This window comes from the organism of the source record quoted next, assembly GCF_019968955.1.
Source record: "MAG: Porospora cf. gigantea A chromosome Unknown PgA_NODE_462_length_17427_cov_335.204, whole genome shotgun sequence".
NCBI classification, from domain to species: Eukaryota; Apicomplexa; class Conoidasida; order Eugregarinorida; family Porosporidae; genus Porospora; species Porospora cf. gigantea A.
The window spans coordinates 1-17427 of NW_027151711.1; the positions used below are offsets into that span (position 1 = coordinate 1).

At 54.9% G+C, this 17427-nt stretch overlaps 11 protein-coding genes across 16 annotated transcripts; 9 read left to right on the forward strand and 2 right to left on the reverse strand.

Annotated features, from left to right (window-relative positions):
- Positions 1–110: 110 nt before the first annotated feature.
- Positions 111–1733, forward strand: KVP18_000540 (uncharacterized protein; the record flags this gene model as incomplete). The annotated part of the gene is made up of 1 exon (XM_067949733.1): positions 111–1733. The coding sequence occupies one exon, from the start codon at positions 111–113 to the stop codon at positions 1731–1733; it is 1623 nt and encodes a 540-aa protein (XP_067808395.1).
- A 26-nt stretch (positions 1734–1759) lies between these two features.
- On the forward strand, positions 1760–2737 carry KVP18_000543 (uncharacterized protein; the record flags this gene model as incomplete). 2 transcript variants are annotated; one of them, XM_067949737.1, is made up of 3 exons in its annotated part: positions 1760–1921; positions 1950–2397; positions 2424–2737. In XM_067949737.1, 3 exons carry the CDS (start codon positions 1760–1762, stop codon positions 2735–2737), a joined length of 924 nt encoding a protein of 307 aa, XP_067808399.1. The 2 variants fall into 2 exon arrangements, with proteins under 2 accessions (XP_067808399.1, XP_067808400.1); XM_067949738.1 differs by lacking the exons at positions 1760–1921; positions 1950–2397 and having other exon boundaries at positions 2444–2737.
- A 63-nt stretch (positions 2738–2800) lies between these two features.
- Positions 2801–6098, reverse strand: KVP18_000539 (uncharacterized protein; the record flags this gene model as incomplete). Of its 2 annotated transcripts, XM_067949731.1 has the most annotated exons (2): positions 2801–3073; positions 3102–6098. In XM_067949731.1, the coding sequence occupies 2 exons, from the start codon at positions 6096–6098 to the stop codon at positions 2801–2803; spliced, it is 3270 nt and encodes a 1089-aa protein (XP_067808393.1). The 2 variants fall into 2 exon arrangements, with proteins under 2 accessions (XP_067808393.1, XP_067808394.1); XM_067949732.1 differs by having other exon boundaries at positions 3045–6098.
- A 138-nt stretch (positions 6099–6236) lies between these two features.
- On the forward strand, positions 6237–6716 carry KVP18_000542 (uncharacterized protein; the record flags this gene model as incomplete). The annotated part of the gene is made up of 1 exon (XM_067949736.1): positions 6237–6716. The coding sequence occupies one exon, from the start codon at positions 6237–6239 to the stop codon at positions 6714–6716; it is 480 nt and encodes a 159-aa protein (XP_067808398.1).
- A 51-nt stretch (positions 6717–6767) lies between these two features.
- KVP18_000538 (uncharacterized protein) lies at positions 6768–7286 on the forward strand (the record flags this gene model as incomplete). Its single annotated transcript, XM_067949730.1, has 1 exon — positions 6768–7286. One exon carries the CDS (start codon positions 6768–6770, stop codon positions 7284–7286), a length of 519 nt encoding a protein of 172 aa, XP_067808392.1.
- A 19-nt stretch (positions 7287–7305) lies between these two features.
- On the forward strand, positions 7306–9333 carry KVP18_000548 (uncharacterized protein; the record flags this gene model as incomplete). Its single annotated transcript, XM_067949746.1, has 1 exon — positions 7306–9333. One exon carries the CDS (start codon positions 7306–7308, stop codon positions 9331–9333), a length of 2028 nt encoding a protein of 675 aa, XP_067808407.1.
- A 143-nt stretch (positions 9334–9476) lies between these two features.
- On the forward strand, positions 9477–11405 carry KVP18_000544 (uncharacterized protein; the record flags this gene model as incomplete). Its single annotated transcript, XM_067949739.1, has 1 exon — positions 9477–11405. One exon carries the CDS (start codon positions 9477–9479, stop codon positions 11403–11405), a length of 1929 nt encoding a protein of 642 aa, XP_067808401.1.
- Positions 11406–11413: 8 nt separating this feature from the next.
- On the forward strand, positions 11414–12670 carry KVP18_000545 (uncharacterized protein; the record flags this gene model as incomplete). Of its 2 annotated transcripts, none has more annotated exons than XM_067949741.1 (1): positions 11414–12670. In XM_067949741.1, the coding sequence occupies one exon, from the start codon at positions 11414–11416 to the stop codon at positions 12668–12670; it is 1257 nt and encodes a 418-aa protein (XP_067808403.1). The 2 variants fall into 2 exon arrangements, with proteins under 2 accessions (XP_067808403.1, XP_067808402.1); XM_067949740.1 differs by having other exon boundaries at positions 11624–12670.
- Positions 12671–12766: 96 nt separating this feature from the next.
- KVP18_000547 (uncharacterized protein) lies at positions 12767–14770 on the forward strand (the record flags this gene model as incomplete). The annotated part of the gene is made up of 1 exon (XM_067949745.1): positions 12767–14770. One exon carries the CDS (start codon positions 12767–12769, stop codon positions 14768–14770), a length of 2004 nt encoding a protein of 667 aa, XP_067808406.1.
- Positions 14771–15193: 423 nt separating this feature from the next.
- On the reverse strand, positions 15194–15916 carry KVP18_000546 (uncharacterized protein; the record flags this gene model as incomplete). Of its 2 annotated transcripts, XM_067949743.1 has the most annotated exons (3): positions 15194–15577; positions 15646–15840; positions 15869–15916. In XM_067949743.1, the coding sequence occupies 3 exons, from the start codon at positions 15914–15916 to the stop codon at positions 15194–15196; spliced, it is 627 nt and encodes a 208-aa protein (XP_067808404.1). The 2 variants fall into 2 exon arrangements, with proteins under 2 accessions (XP_067808404.1, XP_067808405.1); XM_067949744.1 differs by lacking the exons at positions 15646–15840; positions 15869–15916 and having other exon boundaries at positions 15194–15529.
- Positions 15917–16055: 139 nt separating this feature from the next.
- Positions 16056–17258, forward strand: KVP18_000541 (uncharacterized protein; the record flags this gene model as incomplete). 2 transcript variants are annotated; one of them, XM_067949734.1, is given in 2 exon segments in its annotated part: positions 16056–16126; positions 16133–17258. In XM_067949734.1, coding segments are annotated over 2 exon segments (1197 nt in total).
- Positions 17259–17427: the final 169 nt, after the last annotated feature.

Here is a 17427-nt window from a genome sequence, read left to right on the forward strand (position 1 = left end):
TGCGTCGAGCAGTCTACATCAGAACTGACGTTGTTGAACATCAACCTGAAAATATGGATTAAAACTCAATACATGCTAACACCTGTCGGTGTGTGCATCCCTACTTCGCTATGTTGGAGCGCACTGAACGCACAGAGAGACACGTGAAGCGCGTGACGTATCAGGTCACGCAGAACGTAGCGGTCGTCAGCGGAGGAGCGACTGATTTTGCCGCCAGAGTTCAGGAGGCCATGGCGAGTTGCCGGTCGAGCGTTACTGAGAGGCCGCCTCCTTCAGTCACGCCGGCAGGAGTGGAGAACGGAGGTCTGCCAGGGACAGCGCTGGTGACCAACTACAGTAGTGTCCTTTCGTCAGATCAGAGTAACTGTGTTGTTGTGCAGTTCGGTACGGATATGACCAGCCACACCTCGATATTCGCTCGGATCGCTGGGAAGCCGTTCAAGCTGCAGCCTCAAGGACGCGTCTGGAGAGGCGCAGCGCCAGCGTTGAAGCCACAGGAGACCTTTATAACACTGCATGAGACGCTGTTCTCCGATCCTATGCGGCTTGCAATGAATAATGTACGCGGAGATTCCACCGAGGACCTTTACGCCCTTCGAGTCAGTGTCATACCATGTGATACCAGACCACTACCAGGATTGTTCGGCCGAAACGAGGTTCGGGCGTTCAAGGGGTTGTGTGCTCAAGGCTCTCGTCGGAAACAGGCAGCCTCCTTCTGCCATAGGCTGGAGACTTTGAAGCGGGAGACTTGTCGGGGCGAATTTTGGAATCCTGCGCCGGATGTGCTCCCTACAGCGTATGTCGAGGCAATTCACCGAACGCTGACTGCGGTGTCACGGCGAGCCATCCAGCGATTCCACAGCAGTCTGTTTACGTTCTCCCCCTTTGAACTGTACTCGTTACATCTGTTCACCAAGAATCACCCCTCAGATGTGATCACTGTCTTCGCCTTCACAGTGCAGAGGCAATCCGTCGTGGACGTGCCAACGTCCTGCCCACAGCCCTTGCAACATTGGCTAACTCATGTTGACCGTTTCGAATGCTGCGAAAGGAGTCTGTCTGACCCGAGGCTGTGGATTCACCTCGACCGCACGCGGGCGCTAAGGAACAAGATCTCATCGAACTATCACGTGGACGACTGGGATGCACTGCACACGCCCATTCCACCCTCGCTCCGCTCTCCAGACGTGGCGTCTTGGGGACGAGAGGGGCTTCAGGTCGCCAGGCACATGTGGATCTACGTCGCGCCTTGGCCCCTGAAGACGGAAGCAGTTGAATCGTCGCCTTTCCCTTCGACTCCGCTACTCCGAAACCCTAACTCTGAGATTCCGGCAACAGACACGCTCTACCTCCTCACTGTGGTCTCAGCAGAATTCGTTTTCCCATGCGTGGTCCCTGTCACGGCCGCTTATCTCGACTTCCTGTTCCACGTGTGGCTGCATCTCGTGGAGCCCCCTAAACGGCCTCCCTGCAATACAAAGCGTCCGACCATGGAGACTCTGACTTGGAGTGAGGTCAACTCTCCCGTCTGCCTTCCAACTCCAGGCTGGCCACCCTCTCCCAATTCCTCGCTGTTTTCACTATCGCCATCGGCAGCGTCTCCCGCCGTAGGTTCCGACCTGCCCCCGCCTGAGGAGGAGTCCTTGGACGCCATGCTCTTTCCTCGACGGGCCTCGGCCCCTGGTAAGCCTGTAGATTTGCCGTTCAAGGGGCTCAAGAGACACACTGCGTGACGCGTTCTGATCAGAAAACCACAATAATGCATCGCAGCCAACCAAACAGCTTGGGGATTCTGGTGGCGCTGCTTTGTTCCGTTACAGGGGCCTTGGGAAACGTGCTCATACGCAAGAGCCACGTTAGCGATAGACGCGGCGTCGTGCGTTGGTGGGTGGGTTCTTTCTTCTTCTTTGTTGTCAATCCGGTGGGTAACCCAGGGGCCTTCCACCCAGGGGCTGACCATGCTCTCGCTGGGGCTTACGAAGGCTACCGTCGTGGTGGCCGTACGCCATGGACTACAGGTGTTGTGGTCTTTGCTTCTCTGTTGGGCGGTCATTGGGGAGTCCGTTGGGTTTATCCAATGGGTAGGCTCCGCACTGTTAGCGGTTGGAGTGGTGGTCATAATTGTCGAGTCAGATCACCACTCCCACCAGTCAGGCCGGCTAGGAAGTTGTGAGAGCGTTCTGTATCTGACGGTCTCATGTGCGTTCTGTGTCGTTGGAGGTATCGTGGCCGCCACAGCGCCAAAAAAGTTTCTGATGGACGCTACTCCCCGGTTTCTACTGTCCGTCTCAGCTGGAATTTGTGGTGGCCTCGCTACCGTCTCAAACAAGCTGCTCGTGGAAACTGCAGTCGCCGAAGTCGCGATATTGAAGGACGTGAGCTTGCAATTGCTCATCAGTAGGCTCCAGCTCTCCTCACAACAGATATGTGTACGAATATCGAGATGCTCTTTTATGTGGCGCTTTCAGTGGGCTCTGCGGGCCTGCAATTCGTGCAGATGAACCGGTGTTTGAAGCATTTCGACGCCACATATGTCGTCCCAGTACGCAAGGGGGCCATCATCGCCAGCGGTGTCTGGGGTAGCTGGGCACTCTTCCACGAGACCCCCCACAACAGATGCCTTTTTATCCTCGGGTTCGTTCTGATGATGGTTGGCGTAGTTTTGTTAAGTCTTCCAACCACCAGTCTCGAACCCGACTCCGAATTTTCTCCCGCCGATCTTGAAACAGCACCGTAAGATAGGGATGCAGGTGTGACGCAGCGAATTCGCTCCTCTCCTCAAAGCCTTTTCTATCGAATCTCAGCCCGCAAAGCGCACTACACCGTAGAGGTCGAATGGCTCGACTTTCCACCTGTGGATGGAGGAGTCATTTCTGTCTAAGCATTTCCTGAGAACGTCGTTGGCCGCACGCGCTTGAAGAGGCGGCAAAAACCCGAGAGTCAAATGAGGATGTTTGTTGTCAACTCGCAATCGACCTGTAGTCAACGGATCACTCACCCAGGGACAGTACGCAACCAGCATGCCGTCGTTGTGGTAGAACAAGTCAGTTACAGTAACCCGCAACGAAAGGTTCTGCGTTGTGGATGCGATTGCGCCTTACTTGTCGCCGAATCCAGTAGTCTTCGTCCTGCACCGACAGCTGCCTCTTCGGTCCCTTGTATAGGGTTGTCACATGTACGTCCTTCGGGGCGCAAAGCCTTCGAAGCCCAAATGTCTCAGGAAGAGTGCGCCAAAGGTCGGCTACCGGCGTAGGTGGCAGCGTCGTCGGCGAAATGACGCCTCCGGGGACGAAGTCTCGCGCCGCAGTCGACAGGAGCGTCGATTCCAGGATGGTCAGCGACACAAGAGAGGTAGGCGGGATCACGATGCTCACGTACGTGAAGGGTGGAGGTCTCCGTCGGATAGATTGATGAATCAGCCAACTGAATCTCCTTTGGTCAAGTTGGCACCAGGGCGCATCCATGGGAACCGCCTTCACCGCCTTTATAAGGCGTTTGGTTGTTTCAATCGCAGCGCTGGAGAGCGGTTTGAATGGAGGCGTCGACTCTGATTGCTCCAATAGTTGCGACACGAGAGCATAGAACTCCGGCTTCTTCAAACTCGTGGCTGGAGTGAATTCCACAAATCTGTCGAAGGTGCGCATTTCCTTATCGCAATTCTGCCGTAAACATAGCCGAATAAACCCCAACGTCACATGCATGTCCTCTAAAGCGTCAGTCAGCATCCGTGACACCTTGGATTGAGAGCGCTGTACGAAACGTGCAAGTCCGTCCGCCACTGCATGCACCGGCAACTTGCCGTCCTTCATCGCGGGAATCCGCACACTGACCAGCTGCAGCTGCATCTCCGACGGCAACCACGACTGCAGGTTCCGCCGCAGGGGACTCCAGCTGTCTGGAGGATGATTCTTGTCAAGGACGAGAAGCGTGGCGCTGGCCGCTTGGCGAGTCGCCGTCTGCAGCTCCGCTTGGAAGCGATCCCGTGCTCGGCGGATGCAGCTCAAGACTCTCTCCCGCGTCACAGGCTTCGATTCTTGGCGGAGCAGCTCCTCAGTCATGGAGTCACTCGAGAGGTAGACCACGTTCAACGCATCAAATCCTGACAAGGACCGCGTCACTGAGCGATCGAGCAATCCCGACAGTAGCGTGGTTTTCCCGCTTCCAGGAAACCCTGTGGGGACGAGCACTATCAGTCGGCCAGGGGCTGCTTTGGTAGGTGGCATGGACAGGGAACTGTCGGAAATCTTAGAAATAGTTTCAACCGAGAGGGACAGTCGCTGCTGAGACGAGGAAAACAGCTGAACGAACAGTTGGCGGCTCTCCTCTGTTGTAAGGAAATCTTGCAAGGACAGAGAGTAGGGACATCCGCATTTAGCGATCGCCCGTAGGCCCTGATGTGTGGCGGCTACCTCCAGATTTTGGGACTTGTAGACCTTCACAGATGTGGGAGTTTTAGCCTGCAGTCTTCCCAGGGCGGCTTGCGCATCACAGCATTTAGCGCATGCATCTGGATTTCGCAGCACTTGAGAGACCATCGCAGTGACTGCCGCACTACACTCCGCTTCTGTGTAGTCCAGCCGAAGCAGTCTGTAATCGGATGACGTCGTACGTTGGCGCTTTCTGGCGTGGCGTTTCCCAGGAGATGTAGAGGGCACACTCAGACCGGCAAAGCTTGCATCGACAAGCACGTCCGACTGTGTAACCTCCAGCAAACCGAGCAACTTCAAAGCCAACTCGCAGGTGTGAACACAAACTACAGGCGGACGGGATGTCGCTCGTCTCCAAGGAAACTCCACGCCACCTTTGCTCAAGGAAAGGCTGGGCAGCATGCCTTGGGCCACCTCGACATGGATGCTGTCCGTTATCCTAGACCGAAGATACTCCTTATGCCAAAATGGAGGGCACAGGACCACGATGGCCTGGTTAGAAGTCATCTGCAAGAGTGGAAGGGATCTGGGATTCGGCAAGGCCCTCACCAGCCGCCTGAAGTCCAAGAAGTAGAAATCGATGAAGCTCTGCCACTGGCGGGGTACACTCTGGAGGTTCGCCACTCCCCTCTCCCTTGCGTAGTCAACCACTGCCTGAGGAGTCACTTGACAAGTCAATGCCAGCCTGACAAGCAGATATGCTCGCTGCGCCAGCTCCAAGTCCGCTGGGTCCACGCCCTTGAGGAATGGCTGCAATCTCTGCTGGTATCGACACCATTCCTTGTCTTCAGCCGTCCCCAACGCGGCTGTGGCTTCAGAGGAGGTCTGATGCTTCAAGGTTTCTCTTACTTTCCGCCAAAATCTGTAGGACACTGTCTTAACCTTCAGCAAGCAGTGATGGGAGCCTGACGATAAGTACACCACGACTCCTTCTCCCGAGGCCGTGATAGGCAATTCGTCCCCCGCCCACTGTAGGAAGGCCACAGCCTGGTCCCATGCAAGTACGCTGCCCTGCCGAGCAGTCGGTGACAGTGACCACCCCTGAGACTCCACCGCCGTTTGCATACGAGCGAATCGCAGTCCCAGTCGTTCCACGAGCTCCATTGTAAGGGTCTCGGTCATGAGCTTCCCAGTGCTATTTTTAACGGCTGCAAAGATAACTAGAGGTTGCGAGTCTTCCACCAGGTGCTGTTCGTCGATCTGTGCCTCGCACACCAAGGTAAGGCCAGCCAGGACCTCGCGAAGAGCGGCGCCGTCCAGGGAAGGCAGCAGCGAAAACCACAGACGGCCTAATCCCTTGGCAACACGGAAGCGATCCGGTGAGGCTTCGTGAGTTCGGTAGGAGTATAGGGCCAGGTCCGCTTCAGACCGAGCGAGGAGACTGACGTTCTTTGATGCGATAACCCACGCATCCAGCGGCGGCCAGAACGATATCTGACAGTTGCATCCATTCATTTTCTCGAGAACCTGTACGCAAACCGCTTCGGGACATCCACCGAGACACATCCGCACGTCCTCGAGGTCGTTCATGTCAAGGTCGTAGAACTTCATCAAGCCCCGACGAACGATATGCGAGCCCACGAGTGAGAGCCCTCTCGGAAGCATTTCACGGATGCGATGGTCCCTGAAGGTGAGGTCCTCTGAGCCTCGACAGGCAAGGCTGACGTCCATCAAAACCAATCTCTGAGTGCTGTATTTCTTCACTCACTTCTCAGGGGAAATGGCTTCAGGAACTCTGGTTTCATGCAGTCGAAGAATGTCACTACAATCATCGATGAAAGCATCCATCGGTAATACGCAGTTTTTAGCATGCCGAAGGTCAAAGGCAAAGGAGGTAAGAACCGAAGACGAGGCAAGAACCACAACTTCGGTGACAAGCGAGAACTGCTTCTCAAAACTGAGATGCAGGAGTACGCACAAGTGATTCGGATGCTCGGTCACGGTCGCCTAGAGGCCAACTGCTTTGATAATCAGAAGCGGCTGTGCCATATCCGAGGCAAAATGCGGAAGAAAGTTTGGATCACCGTTGGCGACATCGTTTTGCTTTCTCTTCGTGAGTACCAAGATGACAAGGGTGACGTCATCTACAAGTACACGCCTGACGAAGCCCGGCAGCTGAAACAGCAGGGAGAGATCCCGGATCTGACGAAGATCAACGAGTTCGATGGTGCCGACGACAACGACTTGTCTGACGCTGTGGAGTTCGGAGATGTCGCTGCCGCTGAATCGGATGTAGACGAAGAATCGTCCAGCCTGGATGACGATGACCTTGATCTTGACGTCATTTGACTTCGTTAATTCGTTCTCTTTGAGTTTCTATAGTCAAAGCTATCATTATTAATGGACTTGCCGACACCGACACCGTCTCGCAGAATCGAGCTATCAACATTTCTTCCTAATGACAAGGAAGACCGCATGTGGTTGCTCTATAAGCAGGCAGTAGAGCCTTTTCCAAAGCTCAGCGAAGTCAGACTGGATGAGGCGGCGGTGTATCGGGTCTCTGATGTCGCAGTGCACACGGATCAGCTTTTGAAAACGCTACGAAACGCAGTGCAGGCGAACATAAGCCGATCAGAGATGTCGCTGGGCAGCTTCGCAGGAAGAGTAGAGGCGATCTCAGGCCGGTGGACTGACTACAGGGATGTCCTGCTGAGGAAGTACCTTGTGGGTGAGGAGCCGGCATTTGAGGAGCCGGCATTTGAGGAGCCGGCATTTGAGGAGCCGGCATTTGATGATGCCGCCGAAGCCGCACGTGTCGCCGCCGAAGCAGAGCGTCAGGAGGCGGAGGAGGCAAGGCGGGCCGAACGAGATAGGAGACGCGAGGAAGCGCTGAAGAAACGGGCGTCCCGAGGTATCTAATAGAGAGTTTCTTGTTCGTATGATATTGCAACTGACTCCCCTAAGAGGGGGGAAAACTGCACTGCTTGGCAGTTTACTCGCGAAGGGACTGCATCAGAAGACAGCTAACACAACCCTCTGCGTTTCCAAGCGACGAAGGCAGCTGAATACTATTTTGGAGGAACTCAGGGGGCTTGGTGAAGTACCAGTACCCTCGTTACGGCTCCCCCAAAAGGCAAACTGGTTTGAGGAGTACAGACAGGGTCTTTTGCTGTACTGTGGTGAGGAAGTGACACCCATCTTCAGTGGGCAGCTGCGAACATTACTCCAGCAAGTCGAGGTCGCGATTCTATCGGGAGGGCTCTCCGAGAAAGCGGTGACTCAGGTGGCGGATATTCTTCTGGGGCCCAATCCATACCCAGGCCAACTGGCCACTCTGTATGAATTCCCCTGTCTAAGGCCTATATTCGGTTTGATGAGCTCGCATGTGAGCCACCTAACCCACGACGCTATGAAGACATTTCTCAGTGAACCGAAGCCGGTCGATGAGTGCCGGCAAATGCTCAGGCGCAGTCGGGCTTGCATATGGTTAAAACTTCACGACTCCCTTCTCCACTTAAAATACGGGTGGGAGCGCATGTGGAGTTGGATCTTCATGGATTTGGCGCTTGTGTTGGCATCGAACTCCGATCGCGGTCCGCGCCAATCCGCTGTTGCTGGAGTTCTGGAGGTGTTTACTCTTGGGTCCTCGGAGAATCCCCAGACTCGTCACTCACGTGACATGCTCACCTCGATTATGCTGATGATGGACTCGGTGTTCGCTGGTACTTGGATATCGATGTGCCCCATGTCTGGGTGGTGGGCCCTGGGAGTGATAGTTGATGGATTCGCGGCCAGGGGCTGCCATAGGTACTTCGATTCACTTCTTACCAAGCCAACTGTTTTAGTTGACACCTTCCAAGATGGTATTAACTTCGGAAAACTTATTCGACCTGACCCCAATCACGGCATTAGACTTCCCCGGGACTCCGGGGACCTACCTGAGCCAGCAGCATTTCTTCTGGAGAACGACCTTCTCGAGTTGTTGGTTGATTCACCCCCGAGCCGTGACGACGAGCTGTACAATAAACTACGCATGAAGCTCGGATTCCTTGTGAAAAGGGCCAAGAAGGAGTACCAGAAGGCCACTCGTCTGGTGAACAAGACTCTGAAACTGGTAACGGAGCTGGCTGCTGAGGAGGGGATTCAGCTCTCTGAGGAAGAAAAGGCCCGCCTTCTAGAGGACATCGACAACTCTGACCGTAGAGGAGTCATGTCCCGAGCCTGGGAGAGCAGTCCCGTCAAGGGGAGTGTGCCCTCAATGATTAAGGATTTCACAAAAACGAAAGGCGGAAAGGAATCTAGGGACAACGAGGTTCTGATGCAAGGCCTGATTGATCCCTTATCGTTAGTCACGCATGCCTACATCGCTCTGGTGGGCTACACAACGCTAGACCTCCTCAGAGAACGCGCGTTCGGAGACCACGTTGACTACGAGTCGGTGCTGGCCGCCTTCGAGCCGGCACTGATGGCGAAGCTCAGGGAGAGGCCCCGATACGCCTTCTCCGCCACCCACCCTTTCATTTGCATGGTGGTCATGACGCAAATGTCGGACCCCAACACACGCCCTCCGCGACAGATTGTTTCAGCAGCGGCCATCCGTGGTGTGTGTCCTTTGCTGCCAAATCTCACAGGTTTGGTTCCCGGTTTCAACCAAGCCCTCTCCAAAGTGCAGGCAGCTACTGGATCCGAGGTGAAAGGCGGTTCCTCCCGTCTTCGGTGTGTGGAAACTAAGTGTCGCAAGACGGCTTCGAAACTCCCCACCCCCTTTACTGACCCTCCGAAAACAGATGTGTCCCCAAAAGCGGCAATGAGCCATGCGGCAAAACCCCTTCCACGTTGGGTGATGAGAGGCATACCCCTTCCTCGGTTGCAGATTAACCCTCCAACAACAATGAGAAGTTGCCTGTGTATCGGCAGCATTTCATGTGAGCCGCTCGGCACATCATTTGCCAGATTTTCTGCATGATATTGAATGGTGGACGGCCTAGAGATGGACTTCTCGTCTGCAGCCTACTGCTTAATGACAGGATTGGGCGCTCCCTCGCACCATCTCTGGACGTGTCACCTCAACGCCAACTACTGCGTTTAACTCTGGACAAACTCCAGGAGATGGGGGCGCCGCCGCAGGTATTGTATCACAAATTGTCTCCCACGTTGGAACTGGACCTGCAATACTTGATGGAGTCCTGTGGAAGCGACATTGTCCCGGTGTTCGGCAACCAGCTGCTACATATTTTGCTGGAGTTGTGTCGCATCGTGGACGGAAGGGAGGTGTTCTCACCGTCGTCCATAGCGAAGATTCGTCGCATCTGCACGGGTCCTCATCCATTCTGCGGGAGAGTCTCCATGCTGTTTGCCCACAGCAACCTACGGGGCGCCTTGGGTGCCTTTGGTGACCCGCTCCTTGAGAACCGCTTCACACTTGGAACCATGAGGTCTTTCCTCACCCAACCGAGACCCGCAAGTGAATTCCATCCCCTCTACGACCGTAGTCGCCGCTCGCTGCTCTGGAAAATTCGGGATGCAGGAGATCGAGTTGAGAGTTCAGTCACATTGTGGAGTTGGATTGTTGTTGACACGGAGCTCTTCTTGGCAACTAGGAGGGGAGCCGCTGCGATGGCGGAGGTAGCCTCTCACGTTCTGGAACTGATAGCGATGGTGGCGTCTGCGAAAGGGGAGGCTGGACTTGCGGCAGTGTGTCTGTGCTTGATGGACTCCATGATGCGCGGTATCCCTTCACGATGCAGGCACAGCTTGCTGGGTTGGCAATCAGTGGAATCCGTGATGTGTATGCTTGATATGAAGGACCGCGTACGACTGGATCCGGAGGTGATGGCAACATTGAATGCTGGCATGGATTTCGGCCGCAGGATTAGGTTCGAGCCGAATATTGGGCCCGTTTTGCCACCAAACACAGATCACCTACCGGATCCAGGAACCTTCATTGCCCAGAACGGCCTGCTCTTTCTGCTGACGGAAAACCGCTGGATACATGGCAGCCAGCATTATCAACCCTGTGGATTCCGTGCAGTTGCCGAATATGACATCGACGAGCTGGTAAGATTGTCGACGAAAAGCTTCGAGACGTCCACTCGTCTGGTTAACCTGAGTCTGAAACTGGTAACGGAGCTGGCTGCTGAGGAGGGGATTCAGCTCTCTGAGGAGGAAAAGGCCCGCCTTTTGGAGGACATCGCCAACTCTGACCGTAGAGGAGTCATGTCCCGAGCCTGGGAGAACAGTCCCATCAAGGGGAGTGTGCCCTCAATGATTAAGGATTTCACAAAAAAGCCTCGCTCGTTCAGAAAGGACCCTTGGATTACTTATCTGAACAAGCAGCTCTCGACCAAGACATCGCTAGGGTCGCTTGCCCACATCGCTCTGGTGGGCTACACGACGCTAGACCTCCTCAGAGAACGCGCGTTCGGAGACCACGTTGACTACGAGTCGGTGCTGGCCGCCTTCGAGCCGGCACTGATGGCGAAGGTCAGGGAGAGGCCCCAATGCTCTCTAGCGCGGACCTTTCCTGGCTTGTACAAGCAGTTCGTGGAGCAGATCGCAAACCCCTCAACACGCCCAATTCGACAGAATCTGCCCACGAACGTCATTGTTTCGGTATTCCCATCGCTTGCCGCGAGGTTGAAACTCCCGACGGCTCTATCCCAGCTAACGCCTCCTCCCCCTGCGAAGCCCCTACCACCCGATGTGAACGCTAAGCCGGCGGGCGTCTCGCTTAAGCCGGCGGGCGTCTCGCTTAAGCCGGCGGGCGTCTCGCTTAAGCCGGCGGGCGTCTCGCTTAAGCCGGCGGGCGTCTCGGCCAGGCCGGGAGCTTCGCCTAAATCCCAGGACAGCCCGAGGGGTCACAGGTATAATACCTCCGTCGCCCCCCTTCCCCACATATCTCCCGTGACCGGGTGCGGCGCCACTTCGCTGATGCGGCCAGGCCGAACGGCTATTTCCGACACGGCCGCAGTAGAGTCTGCCCATGAAATCTCCATTGGAGCGCTAGCGATCCGCACCACCCTGTGGTGCAATCTGTAGAAGGTGCAATGGGGGTGCGTCGATGGGCGCTGCTGCTCGCGGCGTTCTATCTCATTTACTTCGCAGGAAACGGCCCCCAAAACAAAATAGCCACTGTGAAGTACTGGACCTCTGTTGGGTTGGACCATTGTGTGCACTCCGGTCATGACCCACTGGAGCCTTGTTCGGAAGCCGAGGAGTCTTTCAACAAGGCTTACTTCGCGTACTTCACTGGCGACATGGTGCTTGGAGGGCTCTCGGGCGTAATCCTTGACGTGGCGGGGCCGAAAATCACTGCGTTCGTAGGGTGCCTTGCGCTTCTCGTCTCCTACTTCGGGATGCTGCCAGGGTCACTTCTGGGGCTGAGACCGGCAATGGTTCTGCACGGCGCCTCAATACAGGCCATCGTTAATTCACTGGTGTCCGTTGCGAACCTGTTCTCGAAGCCCAATACCCTTATAGGGCTGATGATGGGATTCTGTGAGGTGGGATCGTCCCTGTTTATCGTGGTCAATTCGCTGGTGCTCCTAGGACTGGACGCTGTCATGTCCATCTATTTGCTCGTGTTGAACTGCGTACTCAGTGGAGCCCTGGTTCTCTACATAGTCCCTTCTGACCCGTTCCCCAATGCGGACGAATCCGAAGACGCCCTATTGCTCCAAGAGGCGCGCCTAGAGGCCCCTGTCAGCATCGATGACGAGACGGCGACGCTAACGGTGGGGGAGTGCGTGAAGTCACCTGAGTACCTACTTTTCCTGGCGTTCTGGCTGGTGATCACCCTGACAGTCAACCTGTACAACGGCACTGTCGACGCTCTGCTCCGAGTGAGTGGTCATGACAAAACCCTGTCTCCTATCTACGAAAACCTACTTCCGCTGTCCGTGGTGTTTGGTGTGGGGCAGGCGACACTGATAGACCGCGTCGGATGCCTTCCCGTGTCTGTGTGGTTGACCACGCTCGTGCTGACCACCTGTCTGTCAGTCCTCTCTTCGAAGCTGTGGGTGCAGTTCATGGGATGCGCGTGCATCTTGCTGGTTAAGGGCTCCGTCTTTACAGTGATCGTTGCCTACCTCAACGAAAAATTTCCAGCCCGGTTCTTTGGATCTCTCATGGCGTTCGCCTCCGTCACTGCGGGACTGGTATCGTTCTTTTTGACTGACGCCCTCACTGCCTACGTCGCGAGAGGCGATGATAGCCGTTGGAGAAGCGTCTTTGGAGTGGCGGCTTTTCTACTAGGCGGCTGCTACGGACTGTTGTGGATCCTCATGAACCGAATACCGCGGTAGCAGTGTGGGTGGCGCTGTTTGTATCCGACCGAAGTTGTGACTGCGCTTGACCTATGGTTGTTCGCAGGTGGGAGATCAAAACTCTGCTTTTTTCACATGATATTGCAACCGACACCTTTGAGAGTGGGAAATTCTGTGCTACTCTGCAGTCTGTTTACGAAGGGACTGCATCAGAAGATACCTAAGTCCAACGCTAAAACATTTCCCGCCATTTCCAAGCGACGAAGGCAGCTGTTTACTGTTTTGGAGGAACTCAGGGGGCTGGGGGAAGCGCCGCAGTTAAATTCTACTAGGAGACCGCATATAATCACACCAGCAGACAAGACGCTGCGTGGCTTCTGCGGGAATGACATAACACCCCTGTTCACTGGGCAATTGCAGGAACTGATCCGCGAGCTGCTCAAGATGGTTGACGGCATCGAAGATATCCCACTGGAAACCCTAAAGAAGATGGCACTGATCGTTCTCGGTCCTGCACCATCAATGGGTCACATAGACGCCCTCTCCCGGCAGCCTACGGAGCTCCAACCATTGCTGCATGGCTTCGTCGGACTTATGGACGACCCGGAACGGCAAATCACTCAAGAGTACGCCAGCGCGTATCTCAGTACTCCGCGGACACCTGATGAGTGTGCAGATCTCCTTCACTATTGCCGATATGAATTGTTGAATGCGCTGATCTACTCCCATTCAACAGCGCTGTCGAACACGCCATCCTGGAAACGGTGTCTCCAGTGGGTCTTCACGAACTTCGAGTTAAAGCTAGGCATAGTGACAGACGTGCGCGCGCGCACAGAGCTGTTGTCAGACTTCCTCGAAATGTTGGCTCTTGTGAGATCTGTGGATACCAAGACCTCTATTATCATGTGCCTGCTCATCATGGATGGCATCATGTCAAACAATTGGAGAGGGACGTGCCCGAAGGCTGGCTGGTGGACTATCCATGATATGTGGCGCACAGGTGTGGGACTGGACAGCTTCATGAAGGTGGAGACGTTGAGGTCGGAGGCGATAAGACGCACCATCGAGGATGGATTGGAATTTGGTAAAGCAATTCGCTACGAAACGGATTCTCACTCCTTCTGCCTGCCGAAGAATGCGGATGAGCTGCCTGATCCAGGCCTATTCTTGGTTGAGAACGGTCTTGTGGGGATCCTGACAGATCGAGAGTGGTTGTGGGGAAAGAGCACCATGGAACCTCCCAAGGTACGACGCTTCGTGGATGTCCCTCAAAAACCACTGAACTCTCTTGTGAAAAGGGCCAACAAGGAGTACCAGAAGGCCACTCGTCTGGTTAACAAGACTCTGAAACTGGTAACGGAGCTGGCTGCTGAGGAGGGCATTCAGCTCTCTGAGGAAGAAAGGGCCCGCCTTCTGGAGGACATCGACAACTCTGACCGTAGAGGAGTCATGTCCCGAGCCTGGGAGAACAGTCCCATCAAGGGGAGTGTGCCCTCAATGATTAAGGACATTACAAAACAGGCCCCAAAGGAAAGACATCGCGCATGCACCTTTTTGGAAACGGCGTTTTCTAAGTGCTCCGGATACTCGACGGAGTGCTTGTTAGTCCTTCTGTGTCCGTCCCTGTGGGAGGCACTTTGTCGGAGGTCTCTGGGCCACGATATCAACTACGAAGAGGTTATACCCCGCTTCCAGGAGGGCTGGCGGTCATACCACGCCGGGTTTTATGGAGATCCCTATCCACAGAAAATGCCGGCAAAGGCATTGCAAATCGCTTTCCAATATATAGCTCCGCATCTACATCTAGACCTTTCACCTCCTGACACTCCCCAAGCCACTCAACAAAAGGCCCGGCCAGAAGAGACCCAGGCCTCCAGAAGAAGGCCCCAGGTACGCCGCATCCCCCCTTCTGAAGAGCCTTCTGACACATTTGGGACTTCAGACACATTTGGGACTTCAAATCTCCCAGACGCAATCCAAGATACAACTGCTTTGTATATTCCACCTTCGCCTCTCCAGCCCCGGCCGAGTGTGAGCCTGTCACTTATCCGAGCGGCAATGCGCGTCGATTGCACCACGAGCGTGAAGATTGGGACTTTGACCGTCAGTGTTCCTTCGTCAATGGTCCCTCATGTTTAAACACTCACCTCCATTGCACAATAAAGCGGTGTGGGGCGGCCTGTTAGAATCGTCCGCGATTTCAATAAATGGAACCGAACGCGCCGGAGGGTACTAAGTTCTCTTGGTTCGTCGACGAGTTGCTGGCGATCGACCTCACCAACCCGATATCATGGCCGTTGTGGCTGTGGATTGTGCTGCTTATAGGGTGTGTAATTGCAGTGCTACTGTTGAGGTGCATTTGCAGGAGCCTTTGTAGCGTGCGCTTTCCGATACGACGACCCCGCCGACGTGCACACGACCAAAAAGGATCGTCTACACTGTAACCACATGCCCATGCTACTGAATGACAGGACGTCAATGTCGCTCATGATTGAGATGAAGCGGGTTTCCAAGAACCCGCTTACTAAGCGGGTTTTTTTTGGACATATTGTAGTCCACTGTTCAAGCTGCTTGAAAGTCCTGTTCTGCAGTGCTCATGGCATCTCCGTCACAGGCGGACCCGTTACCTGACTTGCACTTCTTCGAAAACACCGCCCAAAACTGTATCCTCGTTTCCAGCTGCGTCGAACGATCTTTAGCCATCTCCAGCTGCTTCCGAAGCTCCTCGTTCCGCTTGGACAGAAAGTTTATCTGAACCTCTGCTGTCATGGCTCGTTGACGCTCCTCTTCACATTGTGCCTTCAGCGTACTCAGAATGTCCCGCTGCTTCTCGCGGTGCTTCTGGGCCGAGAGACGGTTCCTAGCCCTCTGAATCTTACGCTTCTGGTCTGCAGGCATGGAGTTCGTTATCTTGATACCCGCTGTTAGAATATCGAACTCCTTCCGCTGTAAAGATATTGCCAGTCAGCAGTTATCTGATCTTACTACGGCTTATAAGACATGTTTGCACATACCGCTACATCAGCCGGGCTTCCCTCCTCGATGTCGTCGTCCCAGGAAACCTGTCTAGATGCCTTTCGAGAAGGTGAGGGCAGCTCGTCGTGAGGGTACCAATTCTGATCCTTCTCCAGGCCTTCGCTTGCGGGAGCTTGCTTCAGGATGCCGTTATGGAGGATGCCCTCGTGGCCTAGAAGCGGCGATATTGGCGACTTCGTTGTGGTTTCCCTGACGACCCACCTTTGATTCGTAAGAATGGTTCCGAAAAGGCTCCTTGATCGTTTCCATCTTGGGCTCGGGTTTGATAAGTGGTTGTGGTCCTGAAGGCAGGCCGAATCCAGTCGTCATACTTAACAGGATATGGTCACTTTGATGGGAATATTCGCCGTATCCTTTAGCGATACCAATATCTTCGTGACTGAATTGAATGGTGACTGTGAGATCAGTGAACTCTGACAGTCCAAACGAGACCCCTGTACTTGAAATGATTTCGCGGAGGTAGAGACTAAATATCCGAGAACGTAGCGCCGAAAACCGTTATCAGTGGAAGCAGACAATCGTACGCCGCACAGCCGACTTCAAACGGCTGGCATCCCTTCTCCCTGCAGATGTCACTGAGGTCGCGAGTGAGGTACTCCGGGATGTGCTGGCTTGCTACGGACAGCTAGCTAAGGCTTGTGCGGTCTCAGAAGCGGAGTGTCTGCGTCTCCTCGCTGCCGGGGGCAACGAGGGCAACGCCGCTCTTCAGAGTCAAGTGCAGTCATACGAGGCGGAAATACGACTCCTCAAGAACCAGGAGGTGGCGATTCGCAGACTCAAGGAGCAGGTTAACGATTTGGAACTGCGAAAGGAGACGGAGCTGGCTAGCGTGATGGAAGAATGCAGGGGAAGGCACAAAGCAGAGTTGAAACGTGTTGAGAGCGAATCGCAGAAGATGATACGTTCGCTGCAGAACGAGTTGGAACAGTCCAAGCAGCTCATAAGGGAGGTGGATCAGCGGTCTGACCAGCAGAGAGAGCACTGTGAACACGCTCGCCTAGCAATGGAGGTGAAACTAAGGAAGGCAGTAGCCAGTCGTAAGGAAGTGGAGCGGAGACTGGCCATGGCGACGGTGACGCTGGCGACTTCGGACAAACTGTCCCAAAACGACAGCGCAGAGGAGGCGGGAGCGTTGACCACTCAGCTGACGTGCCTTCAGCAGGTTCTGTGCAATGAACGCTTGACGCACACGGCCACTGCTTCGCTGGTGACAGACTTGAAGGCAGAGAACACGCGTTTATCAGAGCGGCTGGCACAACTGCCTACAGAAACGAGGAACCCGCAGATCTCCGCCTTCGCATCTCTTGAGTCCGAGCTTGCTTCAGCACACATCAAGGTCCGGGCCCTCGAAGCGCAGAGGGAGTCATTAGGCTTAAGGCTAGACCAGGCATTGGAGCAGTGCTTGCGCAGTCGCCGCGATGGGGACGTCGAATCTCACACGACGTTCGATGCAGACGGAAAGTGGAAAGGCCTGCCGGTGGTGGAGAGAGGGCTGGTGAGAGCGCTACGTCGAGCAGTGGTTCACCGGCCAAGCCGCCTATACCTCGCTGCGTATCTTTTGGCGCTGCATACGTCGTGGTTGTTCATGTAGTAGGGAAGCGTACGCGGAGACACAGTGTGAGGAGCTCTTGCAAAGGACTGAGTCCTGCATAGCGGCGACAAACACGGCACCGATAGCAATCTCGGGCCAGGAAGCTGCACATCTCGAAGAAGCTGCACATCCCGAACGCAAACAAGAGGGTCTACCTTGGGCAGGTTGC